This window comes from Podarcis pityusensis, assembly GCF_964106645.2.
Source record: "Podarcis pityusensis genome assembly, chromosome: 1".
Lineage (NCBI taxonomy): Eukaryota > Metazoa > Chordata > Lepidosauria > Squamata > Lacertidae > Podarcis > Podarcis pityusensis.
In genome coordinates this window covers 115877302-115897373 of record NC_138028.1, presented here as the reverse complement: position 1 = coordinate 115897373, position 20072 = coordinate 115877302, and the positions used below count along the sequence as shown (strand labels likewise).

At 40.8% G+C, this 20072-nt stretch overlaps 1 protein-coding gene across 13 annotated transcripts in view; it reads left to right on the top strand.

The window, feature by feature from the left end:
• OSBPL6 (oxysterol binding protein like 6) overlaps positions 1–20072 on the top strand; it is a 97803-nt gene that overhangs the window by 47627 nt on the left and 30104 nt on the right. For 10 of the 13 annotated variants that reach the window (XM_081023647.1, XM_081023645.1, XM_081023635.1 and 7 more), the window contains 11 exons: positions 580–675; positions 2717–2839; positions 4099–4152; positions 4700–4813; positions 4892–5062; positions 5693–5825; positions 8982–9085; positions 9632–9718; positions 12614–12688; positions 18731–18896; positions 19829–19959. In XM_081023647.1, coding sequence (XP_080879773.1) covers positions 580–675; positions 2717–2839; positions 4099–4152; positions 4700–4813; positions 4892–5062; positions 5693–5825; positions 8982–9085; positions 9632–9718; positions 12614–12688; positions 18731–18896; positions 19829–19959 — 1254 coding nt within the window. The remainder of the gene's footprint in view (positions 1–579; positions 676–2716; positions 2840–4098; positions 4153–4699; positions 4814–4891; positions 5063–5692; positions 5826–8981; positions 9086–9631; positions 9719–12613; positions 12689–18730; positions 18897–19828; positions 19960–20072) is intronic. The other 3 variants (XM_081023636.1, XM_081023639.1, XM_081023638.1) reach the window with 2 other exon arrangements.

The following is a 20072-nucleotide window of genomic DNA, read 5'->3' as shown; positions in this document are numbered from 1 at the left end:
CAGTTGCGGATTGGGCAATCACAATGAAACAGGAAGCTGGGTGGCAGCAAAGGACGCTTCGCTCCCATCTCCTTGGTCAGAAGGAGGATGAGAGATGTCTGCTTATTAACCCTGCTTCCCCAAATGAGGAAGAGTGGCTTATCTCCAGCCCTGTGTTGTCTCATGCAGGATGGGAGATAAGCTCCCAATTCTTCCCTAGAAGAAAGGGCAGCGGAATGTAAAGGCAGTAGATGAAACAGTGCAACTAAACTCAACTCTCTATGACATTTCTGGGTTTTAAAAATTTGTTTGAGCGAATTCCTACCTCACCCTCCTATCCAAAGATAGATGAAAATTGCTAATCTTAGAGCAAGACACGTGGTACTGCTGACATTCATTTGCACGTAAGGTGGTATTAAAGTGTAACATACAGAAGGGTAGAAATTTCTGAATTATAAGGGTCAGTGGAAGAAAATTTGGTAAGTTGTTTCAAGGAATGGGGTGTTCTTCTATAAACTATGCCAACCTTTGGTCTCTGGTTTGTATGCAGAAAATATACCTTCTGTGGCTTAGAATTGACTCCTCTTCTTTTTGCTTTAGAGTGGCCATGTATTAGAGCGGAATTTTTCTTCTGGAAGCACAGATCCGGTACTTGGCAAACAGTTGCTAGAAAATGAACCAGTAGCTGTATCTAAAGTAAGTTAAGTTCACGGTGTCTGCACCAGAATTTGGTGTGCAAAACTTTTTCAGTACATTGGCTTGGTTCAGTTTAGTTTGTCTATATAACTAATCATTGTAATTTTGTAAATACTGATCACATATACAGATGGAAGATTGTTAGCTTTTAATCAATTCTTGATTGCTTCATCGATCACTTTCAATTTTTTAATCCTTGATTTTATTTTGAAGTATGTAACAATAAAAGGTTTGTCATATGTAACAATTGAAAGAATGAAGGATAGTTTAGGAACAGTACCTATGTTATGATATGGCTGTCGCCAAAACTCCAAACAACACTATTCCCATGGACTGGCTCTCTGGTCTTCAGAACTCATGGTTTGCATCCCACTAGTGGGTTGGAACCTGATTCAAGGTGGGTCGCAACAGGAGCACTACCACCATGCAAATATGTGGTAATCGATTAAGAAATGGGTCCCCCAATGCATGTTTGGGTTAAAAGTGGGTCCTGCATCTGAGAAGGTTGAGGATACCTCCACAAGGAGTTTATATTCATTTATGAAATTTGTATATCACCCTTCATCTGAAGACCACAAGATAGTTCCAGTGCTTGCAGTAATACCCTGTGTAACTGCTGCTCAGCCACAAACTTTTGGCAGCAGTTTCTGTGTGCTTCCCTACCATACATTTAAAGCACATGGCCTCCTTCACAGAATCCTGGGAACTGTAGTTTGTTAAGGGTGCTGGGAATTATAGCGCTCTCTCTCTGTGGGGTAAACTGCAGTTTCCAGGGTTGGGGGGGGGAGAGTAATGACTGTTGAAGTGTTATAAATGTGCTTTAAATGAATGGTGTGAATGTGACCAACAAACCTCATGAAAGAGCTGCTTTTTAGCAGATTAGATTATGATGTTCTTTTTAAAGAAGAAAACCAAGCTTTTACCCTTTGGTTCTCGTGAGAAAAGAGTGCATCTTGGGGCTAATTTTGTCAGTGAAGCCTTTTGAGAACAACCTAGTGACTTTACAGGCACATTCAGAGAAGTTCTTTCAACACTAACCCCTTGTTCTCCCTTCTTGTGAGCTTCTAGAAAGGGCATGTAATTTATAAAACAGCATGACACCGGAACAGTTTATGAAACGACACCAAAGTTGAGTCATCCAGTCTGCTCTGTCTCCATCTGATCCATGCACTCTTATTTGAAAGAGTTCCCTTTGCAGAGTTGGAGAGAATAACATCGCTGATGGGTCTTGACACAGTGCTGGGTATCTGGCCTCAGAAGTCAAGTCTCACTGAGTTCAGTGGGACTTATTTTTATAGAAATGAACATTGGCTTGCAGCCTTAATGGTTTGAAGATATGGCTCGTACCAGAGGTGGATTTAGGAGAATGTGACCGATATGGTCACACTTGGCTCACAGCCTTGGGGGTGCTGCAACTAAGATTTAGAATGGAGTGGGGGGCATGTTAGTGTGTGAGCGCCAACTCTTGGGGTCTCAGCAGATTTACTCAGAAAGTCTTCCCTCGTCTTCACAGCAGCAGCAGTCCAGCCCTCTCTTGGTGAATTCCTGTGACAGGAATAAAATCCTCACCCATGCAGTTCTTCTCTAAAGTCTTTATTATCTGCATTAGAAGTTGCACAACGCTACTGGTATACATATAAAATAAGAACTATATACAGATCTCTGCTCCCTTCAGCTATTGGACCAGAAAGACAGCTTCACAGACTTCCATATATTCTGGCCTCCTCAATGACCAACCCTTGACTGTCTCACACTCAACTGCATCTCTCCAGACATCTGTTGCTGGGGAGAATTCTTGTTGCTAAGTTGATGTTTTAGGCGTGCCTCAAGGATGTGCTTCAAGGCCCTGTTTAAAGACTTGTTTGAAGTTTGTTTTGGCAATATACCAACAGGGCACTGGATTTTGGCACCACGCAGGGCACCAATGAAATTTGAGACCCCAATATCTGCTGCTCATCCAACACAGTGCCAGTGTTTCAGATAATATTGAACTCAACTCACAGAATTTTTTGGTGTTTCCCCCCCATTCTTCTTCCTTCAGGAGCCAGACAGCTGGGAAATTATAGAAGGCCTCAAAATTGGGCAGACCAATGTCCAGAAGCCAGACAAACATGAAGGGTTCATGCTGAAGAAGAGGAAATGGCCTTTGAAAGGTTGGCACAAGGTAAGGCATCCATAATCATCTTAGATGACCATTACTATAGATTAAAAAGCAAAGGGTCATTATCATATGTGGCAAATTGATATGCTCCAGAATCAGCCAATCCCTGTTTTCACACTAAAGGATGGTATTTGCATATTTATCTTATTAGCTACATTGGCTTTAGTGTTGTTGTTGTTGTTACGCAGTTGCAGTTCTCTTAACTGAGACACCTGCTGGTATTGCTAGGAAGCTATTAAGAGTTTATCTGCCATTTCTCATATGTGCGTTGTTTAGTCAGGATACCTAACTCCAGAAAACTGGGAAATGGTAATCCCTTGATGAATTCAATGGATGGCCTAAGGACCAAACTAGACATTCAATGCGACATTCTTCCAACACTGTTTTTTACAGCCTCAGGAGTCTGTGGTGAGGAGAGGAAAAATAAAAGGATATGCTTGACCCTTTCCACTCTCGCTATTGTTTCATTCAAATCGTGCCCCGCTGTTTTATGCAGGGGGAAAGCAACTGGGTAAGGGGAAATTTTGAGGAGAACAATCAGAGAGCACAAGGTTAAGCATACACAAACTCTCTCTTGTTTGAGTCCACTGCTCCTAATTACAATCTCTCATAGTGGCTTTAAAGAGAGAGAGAGAGAGAGAGAGAGAGAGAGAGAGAGGAGGGAAGGTAACAGTGGATGCTGTATGCAGGTATTTTGCTTGCCGTTAGGTCATCTCCATTATAGTTTGGACTTCAAGGCCAGTGTTCTAGATGGGGCATGGCAGTTGGCCGTGGGTTGCCTGCTCTCCATGCTTGTGAGACATGTGTGGTCTGCCTTCTTCAGCCCAAGAGCTGCATTTCTTCATGAGCAACTTCACAGGACAACTTGCCAGTGGTGGATGGAGTCAGAGGTGTGGGTAGAGCATATTTCAAGGACGCATTCCAGCAAGACAGAAGCACTTGAGTTGAGAGTAGAGCAGGGCTGTGGAGGAGATGACATGTAGGCTGGGAACAGTCCTGAGAGCCAGATATAAAGGCACAGAGTCCTGTGTTCAACTCCTGGGCCCCAGGTTCCTCAACCCTGCTGTAAGGCATACAAAGTTTAGTGGCTAAGAGGATCCTCATATCCAGGCTACGGAATGGAAGCAAGATGTCTTGTCAGCATGGTTTCTGCTGTGTGCTCGTAACCACGAGGAACAGACATTTGTCTTCATTAGATATATTATTTTACATATGCCAGATTTTATTTGACCTCTTACAAATTGTTTTGTTTTTTTCTGTAGCGCTTTTTTGTTCTGGATAACGGAATGTTGAAATATTCAAAGTCGCCAATTGATGTAAGTAATACTAGAGCATTTTTTTTTAAAGTAACATTATAAAAATCCAATATTATAATTAATATTTCCTTTGATGATGAAGTAGAAAGAAAGGAGAAGAGAAGAATGTTTTGTTTGGTGAAGGACTATTTAGTTATATCTTTTTATTTTCTGCAGCTTTTAGCATATCGTCTATAGCAAGCAGAGATTCTAATATATGTTAATGTAGCATATGAAATGCAGCCTTTTTTAGAATTAGTCATGGAGAAAGTGTTTATTAGGAAATCAAAGGGCAATGCATTCCTATCTTCATGATTCCCTTTCCAGAAAAATGATGCTTTTGTTTTCTCCCCATCTAATAATATTTTCTGATGTTTCTGACCAAGTAAACAACATATTTCAATTGGGCACCATAAATTTTATTGTTTGGTTTTTATCTTTTTTAACGTTGTAAGCCACTTTGATATATATATGTTATGATTTAGTGGTATATAAATACTTAAATAAAGAAATGACCTTATTTTTCCCAGCTCATTGGCAATGTTTTCTCTTCATTTTTATTTTTCAGACTCAGAAAGGAAAGGTTCACGGAAGCATAGATGTTGGCTTATCAGTTATGTCGATTAAAAAGAAAGCTCGGAGGATAGACCTTGACACTGAAGAGCATATTTACCATTTGAAAGTAAGGAATGTTTCCCATTAGTTTTCTTCTCAATTTGAAACAGTCAGATACTATTACTGAGCTCCCCGTTCTCACTAGGTAAAATCCCAGGACTCGTTTGATGCTTGGGTATCGAGGCTGCGCCACCACAGGTTATACCGTCAGAACGAGATTGTACGATCACCACGAGATGCCGGATTCCACATATTCCCTTCCGCGTCAACTACTGAATCTTCACCAGCTGCTAATGTTGCCGCCCTGGAGGCCAAGGTATAAAACGTCCCTGATCGGAAGATACTTGTTTAATAATCCACCACATTTTCTAACCGTTGTCCTCCGTTAGGAAATGTGTGCCATTATTGATAGCACTAGTGAAGTGAAGAGAAGAGGAAGCTGAATAACTCCCTGATTTTACCACTTTTGCTGAACTGCTTGTTATTGATGTTTTATTTGGGCTAGAGAAGGGGCTCCCAAACTGTGGTCCGCCAGTGGACCACAAGCTTGGGTCAGGTGGTTTGCGGCATGTCCACATTTGATATACACCATCATTTTTAATTGTATTTTTATTGCTTATTTCGTTCTGTTCATTGTATTTTATTGTATCACAGTTTTAATTCTATGGAATGCAAATTGTATTACAATAAAATACATTATAAGAAATAAAGGACACAATAAAAATACATTTAAAAACAATGTAGCATCCAGCACAGTGCATTACAATTGTTAAAACAGGCAGAAAAACCAAGACCACCATCAATTTTCAAGGTGCTGAATTCATACTTGCCTCCTTTCAAACAGGATATCATTTGTTTCTTGTCTGATGGTTTGATTTTAGCACAGGCCATTTTTCTCCCAGTATTCAGTAATAAAATTTTCGAATCTTTGGGGTTTTTTTTTTAGGTCGCACAGAATAATTTCCCATGGCAGCCATCCATTACCTGCAGCAACAGCCTCCCCGCAACATGTACCACTGGCCAAAGTAAAGTAGTTGCTTGGTTGCAAGACTCCGAGGAGATGGACAGGTGTGCGGAAGGTCAGTCTCTGGTCAAGCTTCTTTCCTTCCATTTATAGGTACTCGTCTTCTGGCTAATAGATAGTTCCCATGTATAATAATAATAATAATAATAATTATTATTATTATTATTATTATTATTATTATTATAGTGGTGCCTCGCAAGATGAAAAGAATCCGTTCCGCGAGTCTCTTCGTCTTGCGGTTTTTTCGTCTTGCGAAGCAAGCCCATTAGCGGTTTAGCGGATTAGCGCTATTAGCGGCTTAGCGGGCTTAGCGGATCAGCTGATAAGCGGCTTAGCGGATCAGCTGATAAGCGGCTTAGTGGCTTAACGGATCAGCTGTTAAGCGGCTTAGCGGATCAGCTGATAAGCGGCTTAGCGATCAGCTGTTAAGCGGCTTAGCGGATCAGCTGATAAGTGGCTTAGCGGCTTGGGAAAAGGGGGGGGGAGGAAAAAACCCCCGCAGGAACTCGCAAGACATTTTCGTCTTGCGAAGCAAGCCCATAGGAAATTCGTTTTGCGAAGCACCTCCAAAACGGAAAACCCTTTCGTCTAGCGGGTTTTCCGTCTTGCGAGGCATTCGTCTTGCGGGGCACCACTGTATTTATTATTTATACCCCGCCCATCTGGCTGGGTTTCCCCAGCCACTCTGGGTGGCTTCCACTGACTATTAAAAACAATACAGCATCAGACATTAAAAACTTCCCTTTTAGGGCCGCCTTCAGTTGTCTTTTAAAAGTAAAATAGTTGTTTATTGCTCTGACATGTGCTGGGAGGGCATTCCACAGGGCAGGCGCCACTACTGAGAAGGCCCTCTCCCTGGTTGCCTGTAACCTCACTTCTCATAGTGAGGGAACCACCAGAAAGCCGTCGGTGCTGGACCTCAGTGTCCGGGCTGGATGATGGGGGTGGAAATGCTCCTTTAGGTATATAGGACTGAGGCCATTTAGGGCTTTAAATATGTAGTATTCATGTAGTATTCATATTTCCCTATATGCAGTCATTGGGTGGATTTACTGTTTTTTGCTAATACGTATTTTGTGTTTTTATGTTGTAAACCACTCTGTGTTTTTCGGATGAAAGGCAGCATATTAATTTAATAACCAATACAATAAAAAATAATAATAAGGGGTACTATTTCAGGGCAATCTGTTGATACTTCTGGTCACAATGAATCCTGCCTATGGTGGCTTTCAGGTTAAAAATGGAGGTTAATGTTGTTTGGCACTACACTAGCCTTTTTTAAAATCTGTCTAGTTTGTGTCAACGTATCTGGGAGCTATTTTTTTAAAAAAACAAATGAGGGTTCCTGATTAGTTTTTAATGTTATATCTGTAGTTTTTATGGCATGCTGTGAATGGTCTAGCCCAGGGACCCCCAAACTTGGCCCTCCATCTGTTTTGGGACTACAACTCCCATCATCCCTAGCTAACAGGACCAGTGGTCAGGGATGATGGGTGTGATGGCCTGGGAATCCGATTCAGAGGCTGAACCAGAGGAACCCCAGCCTGCACAGGAGTCCCCGGCTTCAGGGCCGGCTGAGCTGGGGCAGGGCCTTGGATCTGAAGCGCCTGCACCTATGCCGGATCCTCAGGAGCAGGCACCACGTGATTCCACTCTGGCTCCGGAGGTGATTGAGGACACAGTGCCTACAGGTGCGCCTCTCCCAGCCCTGTCAGGGGAAGGTGAGTCTCCCCCTGGGTCCAGTAACCCTCCAGCCTCTCCTGAGCTGCAGAGGCTCAGGTCGGAGAGGCGGAGGGAACTGGTTTCTCCCAGGAGGAGTGCTTGCCTTAAGGCCAGGAGAGGCGGGTCTCCTGGGGGCCGGGACCGCCCCTGGCCTCAGAGAAGATAAAGGCCAGTCAGCCCGGTCCCAGGTTGCGGGAGCAACGTCGTTGAATACCTGCTTCTGCCCGGACCCAGACCTGTCCTTCCAGAGTTCCTGTCCCCGCCCGGCTTCCTGCTTCGGACCCCGCCTCGCTCTTTGTGAACTGTTTCCAGACTCGTGACCCAGGACCGGACTTTGACCACGCCAACGGTAACCTTCCCCCCGGGACCAGCACAATGGGAATTGTAGTCCCAAAACAGCTGGAGGGCCAAGTTTGGGGATGCTTGGTCTAGCCAGTGTTTCTCAAACTTGGGTTCCCAACTGTTGTTGGACTACAGCTGCCATCATTCCTAGGTAACAAGACCTGGGCTTGGGGCTGGTGGGAGTTGTAGTCCAACAACAGCTGGGGACCCAAAGTTTGGTCTAGAATAGATAATGGACAGCCAACTTCTTGAGCCCATTTCGCAGAACATGTTCCCTTGGCTAAGCTGATCTGAGACTGGATTCCACCAACCAAGATGTCACAGCATCTTCAGGGATGATAACACATATTCCCATCCCCCTGACAATACTCAATAAGTTGACAGTTAACAGAAAATGGTGATTTAGCCAACCAGTATTCTGAGTGCTTTTTATCTGATGAAGATGAGTCATGGCAGAGGTATGGCTACTTGCTGGCCATTATGGCAGTGTATTGAACTGCTGATCTTTATAAAACAACTAATCAAGATATGGGGGGGGGGGGGATTGCCTAGCCTAATGAAAATCCAGTGCAAGAATTAAAAGGAATTGGCGAGGAATGTGCTTTTAGCTTTCTTTTGCCTAATTATTTACAACCAGCATGTTGGGTTGTATTCAAGTAACTTTTATTCAGAGTATACCCTATGAAATTAAGGGTCGCTCAGATGGGATTTATAGTTCATTATCTGGAGAGCACCGTGTTGGCTGTTCCTGGAGTAAGAAGATTAAAAGAGTACAGGAATTGTATGTTGAGTCCCTCATTTAGGGCATAACTTTTTATGCCTATAGAAAGCGTAGCATGCATATGTGTGTGTGTGTGTGTGTGTGTGTGTGTGTGTTTAGTCGTTTAGTCGTGTCCGACTCTTCGTGACCCCATGGACCAGAGCACGCCAGGCACTCCTGTCTTCATATATATATATATATATATATATATATATATATATTATCACACACATATACATATGCATATATATACACACACACACCAATCTGTGTGTTTGTGCTACTATACTGATAATCTTATCCTATTTAAGTTATGAGATACCATAGAAAAAATAAAATCTTGACCAAGGTAACTAATGTACTTTTTTTGAATATAATTTGTGTCAGACCTTACGCACTGCCAGTCAAACCTTGTGGAACTCAGTAAAATTCTTCAAAACTTAGAAATACTTCAGAGGACTCAGTCAGCTCCAAATTTCACGGATATGCAGGTAAGCAAGTTTTGAATTCCAAATTTTTTAAAAATGATGATGTGTTTTGTTATAGAAAACCTGGTTCCTAGAGGAAACCAACTGTCAGCCTGCAAAATTTAGAAACTCTCTAGTCAATTATGAAATATCGAAGCATGGGCAGAATAACTTGTTGCTATAATCCAGTTCTGTGAGGATTGTAAATACAGCAACCAATACAATTTTTCATAACCTTTGTTCCAGTAATTTAATATTCAGTTTGTTTTTGTTTCGTATTACTGAGTGTCATATGGAAGCAAGGATACTTTCACTGAATTTAGGCAGAAAAGTCTAAAGTAAATGACTTTAGAATTGTATCCCAAAGTTAGTTTGCTTTTAAATTTGTTTTAAAATAACACATTGCTTGCTTTTTATGGAGAGCCAGGGTTAGCATTCTTACCATATTTTTATTTGCTGAAAACTAACACCAAGATTCTTGTTACTAACTTTTCCAGTATTGTCTCTGTCGGTTGGTTGTATGTGCTTTTAACACAATGCTTTGTTGCTTTTAACTATTTCATGACGTAGGCTAATTGTGTAGATAAGAAGGACAAGCGTGTCACAAGAAGATGGAGAACAAAAAGCGTCAGCAAAGATGCTAAAATACAGCTCCAGGTACTGCGTTCATGTTTTCAATTTTCACCAGAGTTTTAGATAAAAGACGCCTCTGAATTGTTGAAGCACTGGCCTTTTCATTCTTGAAAGTTTTTCTTGAAATATTTTCTGGAAGGAGAAACCAGTGATTTAACAAAAGGGTGCATTTGGCAAATCAAGCTTTTTGTAGGTAATGTAGCACCCTCAAACAATTTGTGCTTGTTTCTGTGCTTTACATTTTTTGTGTCACTGGTAGTAACGTCTGTTGTCTGAAGTGCTAACTAGATGCAGAGTGTTTTGTGCAACAAACTTTTGGTTTTTTCCCCTTTTTTGCAGTGGAGGGTCCATGTTTGCTGAATTAAGGGTTCAGTTTTAGCAGACTTTATTCTTTTAAAAGTCAGCCAGTTTCTTTCTCTCTCTCTCTCTCTCTCTCTCCCTCTCTTCCTCCCCACCCCTTTTTCTCTGAGCTGTAATGAAAGAGTGACTCATTGAGAGGAAATTTCCAGAGAATGTTCCAAAGTCTCAGAAATTCTAAAGCAACGGTGGGGAACCTGCCGCCCTCCATATGTTACCGGACTACAGTTTCCATCCTCCCAACAAAATCCCCACCTCAGGTCTAAAGCCCCAGAAGCTGGTCAGTCTGCCTTCTGACCATCCTTCCTTTTCAAATAATTTTCTCACATAGAGGCTTTAATCCAGAGGTGTGTGCAAATGACCCTCAAACTCTTGGATTGCTTTAGAAGTTATGACGCAAAGTTTTGCACAGGCAGTCAGTAGTCAGGTTCATTGCTTTCCAATGCAACAAGAAAGGAACACAAGAGGTTATAAGAAGAAGAGGGGCTGCAACATTTTAAAACTGCATTTTCCGTGTTGTAAAGTTTGCAACTCTTGGTATGTTTATCTATAATTTAGTGCCATATTTTTTTTTAGAGAATTTGTAGTTTTCATTAGTTCTTAATAGATCCTTGTGAGATTCACATGCTGCTAGAGTTTTAAAATATTCTCTCTCTCTCTCTCTCTCTCTCTCTCTTAAAGAAGGAACACTGATAATTTGAAGGAAGTGCAGATTGGTCAGAAAAGCTTGCAGTCAAATTTAAATTTCCTTATCTCTGCTCCAAGTCCTATGTTAATAGCTTCACGGGACCATTCTGACGTGCTAATGCTTGTTTTCTGGTTGAATGAAATTATTTTAAAGGCCTGTTTAGCCTTAAAGAGAGGGAGGGCAGCAAAGGCCTTGGAAAGCCACGTGAAAACAAAATCATATTGGTATATTCAGCCTGTGAACATATTGCTCTCTGTTACATGTGGTGTTCTGTTTCCCATGTATGGCTCACAAGAATCGAAAGAGAAGCTCCTGGTTATAATTGAGAGCCTAGTTAAACTGAACTTCTGAACCCAGGAGAGAGTGAATGAGTCTGTGGCTCTTGCATGCTCTTACCTCTTCTTCCTGCCCTGTTCTTGGATAAAAAGGACTACCTGATCCTGTACATTATCAGCTTTACCTGTACCTAGGATATCCCAGAACTCCTGTCTGTTCACTTCTTTTAATTGAGGGACAACTTGACAAAGTAAAGCTAGGAGGATCAGGAGGTTTTTGCATGCCTAAGATTTGCTCCCTCCTCCAGGACTGAGAAAAGAATATCTCATACAAAGCCCTGAGCAAGCCTGAAAAAGGAAAGGCTTTCAGAGCTTGCCAGCAGAGGTGGGAGTTGTGGTACATACTTTGTCCCCCATCTTCAGTTGCCCGTGGATATATATAGTTGTGTAGTTGCCTTCAAGAAAACCACTCAAAATGTTGTTTTTTTAAAAAAAGTTGGTTGTACCCTTGCGAAACTGCTTACTCTAGTGCCACTTGGATTTTTTAATGGCATGTTGAAGGACTGTTATAAATCACTTACTTCTTTTGGAAGCTACAGCCTGCAGACAGTGATTTAAATAAGTGCTTGTCTGCCATCCTTGACATTGTTTTAGGAATAATGCAGAATATGTTGGAATGAATGAATAGGTTGATCATTCAAAAAACAAAAAAAACAGCAACGCAGAAGTAAAAGAATGTTGAATAGCTGGTCTGGGTGAAATTTGTAGCATGAAATCCAGAACAGATTGCAGTCTCAGGTGGCATAAAGTTTTATGCAGAGAAATACTTAGTTGCCAAACACCTTTAGTTAGCTTACAACGTCTAGTAGACCTGCATTCTGAGAGAACAGCATTCTGGGTGATTTCCGCTACATTGTGTAGTGTAATTGAACCGTATCCAAATTTTGGATTTTTGTTGTCTTTTCATCCCATAGCCTCCTGGTTTGTTTTTTTATTTACATGCCAAATAACATGCATACATTATGGACATGCAGTTGTAGTTCACAACTATCAAATGCTACCAGTAACTTTTTAATAGCCAATTATTCTTAATGTATCTTGCACGTGTGTGAATAAGAAAAGCGTAGGCCCTAAATTCAACACAAAGTGATTGCAGTGGCCTTAAGCGAGCATTGCTTTTGTGCTGGATTTAGACCACACTATTTGATGCCAAAAGGTTTTCTGCTTCTTACTATTAGGACCAATTACTTTCCACCTGTTTGCAAAAGAAGAGTTGTCACATTATAGCAGCTGGGTAAGTGGTGCTGCAACGGTTTGTTCAGTGGCTTCACCGTGTCCTCTAATTGTCAGTCAGTCTGTGATGAACTGAGTTAGAAACCTACTCTGTGCAGCTTATCATGGGGCTAACTGGGGATGAGGTACACATAGCGGAACAACTTGGTGACTCCCTTTTCCTCAGTTGCACTGCAGATTGGCCCTTGGTAGAAGTAAAACAGTTAGAAGAACGTCCTCCTCTTTTTCTCTGACTGTCTTTCCTGAGTTCCCATCATCCTTTTCCCCTTCTTTCTGCTTCCCTGTTCTTTTCCCGTTCACTGTCAGGAAGGGACAGCACTGAAAAGCCAGTTCAGTACCGCACGGCGTCGCCAGAGACTAGCAGATGCAGTGGCTACAACAGTGAGTGGATTTAACAGTCAAGGCGCATAGAAGCTTTAAAGATGGGAAGCTGCAGACATTGATGTAGATGTGCTAAGCTGCGTCACTACTTCTTTAAGTGTTTGTGGGCTCACAAACCATCTAACTTGTGCATGTTTACAGTGCAACCAAGTAAAAAGGGGGGGGGGATTGTATAAAATCTAGCCAAACTTAAGCTCTTTCAGGTCTAAATGATTCCAGCTTAAAATGTGTATGCTTAGCTGTATGTTTGGTGTGTAACCATTTTGGACAGTGCTCCCTTAGCCAAAGTCTGGTTTTTGGTTGTTTTGTTTTTGTATGCATGGTGCACTTTGCTATGAGCAAAAGAGTGAAAAGGAGTTCTCTTTGGTAGCATGTCTTCACTGTTGATTAAAAGCAGTCTTGCTGCTGCTTTTTCATGGTGTGATTATTTTTGGATCCTTTACTCAGAGAACTCTGAAAAAGCAATAGCATACCAATAACTCTGTTTAACCTGTTTGCACATGCTTATCTCTATATGCTGAGATTAATGACCATCCAACCACTGTCCTTTAGCATCTAGGTGTGGAGAAAGAGCGAGAAATACCCAACAATTGGCCTCCCCATTTCTTGTCCTTAGCAGAGTGGAAGGGGGAGGATAGGGGCAGCCAATGAGAATTTGGGGTTTGAGGGAAATGGCTGCCCCATATCAGTGCAGTGTGCAAGAGGAAATGAGAGCTTTAATTAAATTCTATTTAATTATTTTACTTAAGCTATTTTGGGGAACACTTCTGGATCAAAAGGTGGGGTAGAAATAATCAAACAAATAAAATATGCATAACAGGAGGCACCGTGTATATAAAAAAGGATGGACTTTGGCAGAGAAATGATACACAAGAAGCCATGCTAGGTGATGTCAGAGCCTGACTTTATCCTGTTAGTATACTTGTTTATACTTATTTAGAATAAAATTTATAACTAGCTTTCTGACTCCATATGGAGGTGTCCAAAATGGCTGACAGCAAATATTTTAAAAAAGAATAAAATAACAAACCAACAATAATAAAAATATCAAAGTATGACATATGCTTATACTGTGCAGTATAACTAGGAAAGTGATTGTATATGTTTAAGGTTCTAATGCTCATTTGAGAGTAAGTATTTTTTTTTAAAAAAACACACTCAGAGGGTCTTACTTATGAGTAAAGATTCTTAGACTGGAAGAATCTTTGCATTGTAATTCTATTAAGTGACTGTTTTAATCAAGAAAGCAGAAGAGAAGTAGTTACCAGGTCCATAAATAAATTCAATCATGCTGTATTGCATTGCATTAGTTTTATTTATGTTCCATAATCTCAAAAAGTCATATTACTGCCACACCAATTGTATTTTACTTTGTTTTTTTTTTTTTAAGCAGTTAGAAAAAGGCAAACAGAAAAATTTAAGTAAATAAATCAAAGTGTGTATTATGTGGCTTCTTTGACGAGTTGGAATAGCAGAATGTTCACCTAATTCAGTAGTTCAAATGAAAGTAGACGTATTTACTTCCACCTACGGTAACATGATTGCGTAAGGTTGACACAATGAATCTGATTTGTCAGGAAATGAGGATACCTGAGAGCTGGCTAGCAAGAGGTCCTTGATATTTCATTGAAATAACAAATTGCCACTCAAGCCAAATTGCACGTTGATGGAAAGTGATGTTAATATTCAAGGGATGAACGCATTTATTTTAATTTACCACCCACCCTTCGCATACTATGCCAGGATAACATTCAGATAAATGAATAAAACAGTACAATAAAATGATATAACCACCACCGCCCCAGCAACACTCAAGCCATAAACCACACTGAATCATAACCAACTCTTAAAACCATCTGTTGAATATGCTTGGATGTCTGGACAAATTAAAAATGTCTCTGCCTGGTGCCAGAAATATATCAGAGTTGGCTTCAGGCAATGTTTCCATGGGAAGAACATCCCCAATATATGGCATTAGAACTACGAAGGGCCCTTCTCCAATCACTAAACTCAACTTCCGTTGGCAGTAGGACTTGGGGGACAGCCTCTGGTGAAAAAAGCAAGCTTCAGGCAATCTTGTGGGGTAGAAAGTGTGTGGTTCTTTGGGTAACCAGGCCAATTTAGGGCTTTATAGGTAACAACCAACGCTTCAGTTGAGCCCAGAATCACATACCAGTGGTCATTTAGAGGGGAGTGTTAATACTAGAGATAAACCAGCTTTTCAGGGGTGAATGTGCATATTAATCTACAACTGTGCTACTTTAAAAAAAAATGAAACAGATTATCAGAGCAGGCTACTGCACCAAGCCAAAAATGCTGTGAACATCTACCTGAAAATGGAGCTTGTGAAAGATGGGGAACAAACGAGAAAATGAGTGTAGAGGCGGAAGCAGAGCTGAATGGTACACCTGGGAAGCATTCTTTAGGTGGATAGGTAATGTGGAGTAGGAGATTGAGGCGGTAACAGTAGCTTTAAGGTATCCCCTGGGTGAGCAGATAATGGCTGTGCAAGACAACATTGTAGTGGATCCACTTTGAGATGGGGGCGGGGGGAAATAGCCGAATAGCTGATGGTTATGGAAGGCAGTGCTGCAACAGAGAAAGGTGCAACCATGTTGTGAATGGCAAGCATGCACTTAATACCACACATACATATGTGTGCACCCTAAAATTATAATATGTGTATCTTCCAGGCCTACTGGAGCCAAGGTTTGAAAGTATAAGGTGTGGTGAACCACTGGCCTTCCGGATGTTGTTGAATTGTAACTCCCATCATCCCTGACCGTTGGCCATGCTTGCAGGGGCTTATGGGAGTTGTAGTTTAGTAACATCTGGAGGGCCACACCTGTGATTCACAGCATCTATATTCAGTTGATCGAATCTTTGCTTAACAACCTGAGATCTAAAACTAAGACTCCTGCATGTCACGTGAGCCGAGAAACAAGCCAGGAAGCCCCAGTTAACCAGGGTACCAGAGCTTTTTATGTCCAGACTGGGAAACCATGCTTAATGGTTTCCAAATGAAACATGATATGATTTAAAGTTAACTTAAGCCAAGATTTGATTGTCCAAATACTGCCAGCATTGTATATTTCTCACATACTTTTTTTACCTATTTCTTTCCAAATTTGGTGTTGAATTTAATTGTCAAAATCTTTTGGCCTCTATTTTAAGTCCCAATTTACTACATTAACTCTTGGATTTAAAGCAATTGCGTAATGCTTTCTAGCCACATCCTCATTCCAGATGTTTGGTCTAATTTCCAGATGCTGTACCAAAAAAAATCATTTGCCTCTGCCTCTCATGGTTGGAAGGGAGGTTACTATGGTAATCTGAATGACTAACGTAGTATTTGGGCTTTGCTTTTTTGTTAAATATTTGGAGGTAAAGCAATCTATATATCCCCTGAACATGGACCATCATTATTAAATAAAAATGAGACACCAATAGCCTCTTCCTCATGTGATTAAGTTTGTTTCAGATGTGCCAATATTTGCATTCATTCATTTTTGAAAATTCATGTACATTAGCTGGAGGCTAATGTGCCTCTTAGATGTGTGTACGCGCTTTGTTGACAAACGAGAACTTTCCTGGTTTTTCATCCTACCCACACATCCTTGAGTAACATAGAATGCCACTTTCAAAGTTTCTTTCAGCATGGGGAGCAAATGGCTGACTAGCAGCAAGTGCTTCCTTTACAGAAGGACCTGCAACAGCTCCTCCTACTACCCCTTTGCATCCTGGGTATTGGCAGCCAGTGTACACTAAATTAGAATCTTGCATTTGGAGCAGAAATATTTCTGTTTGCCCTTCTTTTTATAGAAACCCCCCCCCCCCTGGGATCAAATGCAATGATGGCAGCTGCTTCCTCAGATTCCACTTCCACCTTGAGAGAACAGCATACCTTCTGTGACCTTAGCTTTCCATCTTATGAGTGCCTTCCCTTGCACACTGGCTTATAGAGTTGGTCTTTCAGAAACAGCCACTTTAAAAGACTGAAAATAGATTAAGATTTCCCTTCCTAGTTTATCTCTAGGTTCTCCCTTGAGCTTTTTTCCTCACAGTTTATAGCTTGATCAGCTCCTAGGTTGCTGCTGTTTGGTTTCAGCCATAATAATGAATGGTGCTATCCAATTGTGTTCTCCTGCCTGTGCAACAGACTTCTGTTTGTGCGAGCAAGACTTCCTCTTCCTTTTCTGCACACCCTCAAAATGTGTTCTAGAGGGTTGGGGACCCTCTGGAGCAGATTTGGGCTGCAGTATGGAGGATATGATGGGGGATATCCCATCCTTTGGCATGACGTTGGATCTCATCTGAAAAGGGCAAAGTTACAAACTTGAAGGAAGTGATCAGTAATTGAGATCAAAGCTTGTTTGCCAAAAGAAGGCTATTCTAAGGAATTGTTAAAGACAGAATTTTAGTTTAGCATGACATCTAATTGTAATACAAGGATACTGTGTTCCTGTGGTAATACTGTAAGTTCCCCTGGGAAAGGAAAACACTCCTTTTGATTGTTGTTTAAACAACCAACTAAAAAAAAAAAAAAAAAAAGGGGAGGAGGCATTCCATTTTTTCCAGTCTAAATTTAACTCAGGTTCAAAGTTAGTGTTTTTCATATAGCTGAATGGAAGAAATGTATCAACATACAGTAAAGTTCCAATGTTAAGAGACTGGGTAGCAGAAGAAGAGCTGCAATAAATATGTGGGCAGAATAGGATGTCTAATCTCTCAAAAATACATTTCAACTGATGAATTAAAACTTTATATTATATACTGTGCAAGTCCAGGTTCCTGAAAGAACTGGAGAAAATTGTATTCCAAGAAGTTCCTACTGGTTAGGGCCAATGAATCCATTGTCTGTTGAAATGTAAAGTAATATGACTTTTTATGCTGGTCCTGTTGAGAATATTTCAAAAGCATGTAATATATTTTGTAACACCCCCCCCAAAGAAATTGACATTTAAATTACTTGAACTATTTGGACAACAATGTAATTTAATATTTGACTTTATATTCAAGTGCTGAATTGGGTTGCAAGTTCGGTCACAAAAATGCTTGAACATTGGGCTGCGGAATGCACCTAAGGCTGAATGCATTTTGTCTTGCATGTCATCACTGAATAGTTAATATATTATTTTTAAAAAGCACTGCAGATGTGTGCATGATGCTTATATGTTTGTGTGTATTCTGTGTAACAAAAAAAAAGCAATGTGAGAAAACACACACATATATATACAAACATATTTCTTAGAAGGAAATGAAAAGTGGAGGTGGTACAATAAATTGTGTCTTGAAGACATGATTCAAGATTGTTTCTCTGCGTTGTATATTCACAATGTCTTTTTGTGCAATGTGTAGATAAATACAACAAATTAAATTGACATTCTACATTAAAAGACAGGCACTCAATGCATCTAACTTCACATTTTGTGATTTGTAGATGTACTAATGCCATATATTATATATCCATTTCCCGATTTACCAGCACTTTCATAAATCTGTTCATAATTCTTCTTTGGCGATGTTTAGCCATGTTTTAAGTTTGCTGGAGAAAATAGTATTGTTCAAATCTTCTTTTCCCCCCAGTAGCTGCTAATACATTATTCATACATGTTTGGAAGGCCAGACTACAAATTTAGTAAAGTTTTCTCTCCTAAAATGCCTCCCTTCACTTTTCTGATTTCCAGTGAATCAGAAGACACTTGAAGCTCTATTATTTAATGTCCCACACTGAATATTTGGTTGGTTGTGTTTGGCTTTACTTAGAAAGCACTGTTCCTTTTTTATGTTACAAGCTGTAACTGCAAGTTTGAATTGAAATCCTATTCGTCATAAATTAACGCTTATAACACATCAACATTGATTTCAGGGAAGGAGCAGAACTCCTGCTTTGAAGGAGATTAAAAAGATACCTCTTGGCAGCAGTGCCACGACTCATAAATATTGAGCGCTATGGTAAAGTGAGAAAAGTCTTACAGTGCTGTGCCAGATGTCCTGTGGAAGAAAGATACAGTCCCTTGTATCTGTTGCTTTCCAATTTAGGTTCCTTTCAGCGCTACAATGTCTCCTGTTCGCCTGCATTCATCCAATCCTAATCTTTGTGCAGACATCGAATTTCAGTCTCCTCCAAGCCATGCATCTGACCCCCTGGAAAGCTCCACGGACTACCTGAAACTCCAAGAAGAGTTTTGCCTCATGGCACAGAAAGGTAATTGCGTAACAGCAGCATCTCAGTGGAAATAACCTTTGATACAGAGTAGGCTAGCTTTGGGCCAAGGCATTGTGTGTGTTGATTATTTCATATGGGAGAAACTGAAGCTAGCATGTTGAATGTGCAGCTACCAAAGGTTTCTCTCTTATCCTGTTAAGTTTCGGAAGACCCCTTGTGTTTTACTTTTCAACTATTTCAGCTGTGCTTCTCAGACATCCTTTGCACACAGATGAAGTTGCAAGGAAGCGATTTCTTGCAGTACGGGTATGAATATTGCAAGCTTGCAAGGTGATGGCTTGCAATTTTTTTCACCTGATCAGCACCCACTTGCTATGCCATGTTTTAAAATTCTAGCCAAAGATGTACAAGTTGTTGGCTCTTACAGTCTGAGTCTAAAAATTAAGACACCCCCCAAATTTTTTTTTTGCACTGAACCCTTTGAATTTTCACAGTGATAAATGACAGGAAAAATGGCATGCCCTTCAGAAGTTTGGGGAATCATGTAGCATGGAGATATGCTTTAAAGAACAGAATATAAATATGCTTGACCTGAGTGACTCATCCCCCCCTTCCCCCTATTTTGCAGGGTGTGTGAAAATACCCTGAATATTTGAGAAGTAGCCGTAGTTGATGAGAGAAAAATAGACTAAACTGATTTTGCACTCTGTGAGGAATAATGGCACCGTAGGCTCCACTGTGTACATGAGGACAAAACTCCAGCCATGGCTAATGGCCGTTTTTTATACGTGGTTATTCAAAGTAGGGCATATGGAAGTTTGGAAGTGATAGGCTCGGCCCTGCAAAATCTGCATCTTGTTTCTGTAGCATTGGGAATTGCACTGTTCAAAATGTTTGCTGATACATATTTTTTGTAAGTTGCATGCAGAGGCCTGTGGTGTATACCAGAGACATTTCTGTTTTCTCCCCAGTACATTCTCTTCTGAAGTCTGCCTTCAACAGCATAGCGATAGAGAAGGAGAAACTTAAGCAGATGGTTTCAGAACATGATTTCGCTGGACACAATACACAGATAACCTGTCTCAGGCAATCCCTCTCACAGGTATGATCTTACATGGCTATTTGCTACGTTTTCAGATGGTTGGTTTTGGAAATACCGTGATTTGTAACTGTTGTTTGCCACAGGTGGTAAATGCTATTTGTGGCATTGCTTTC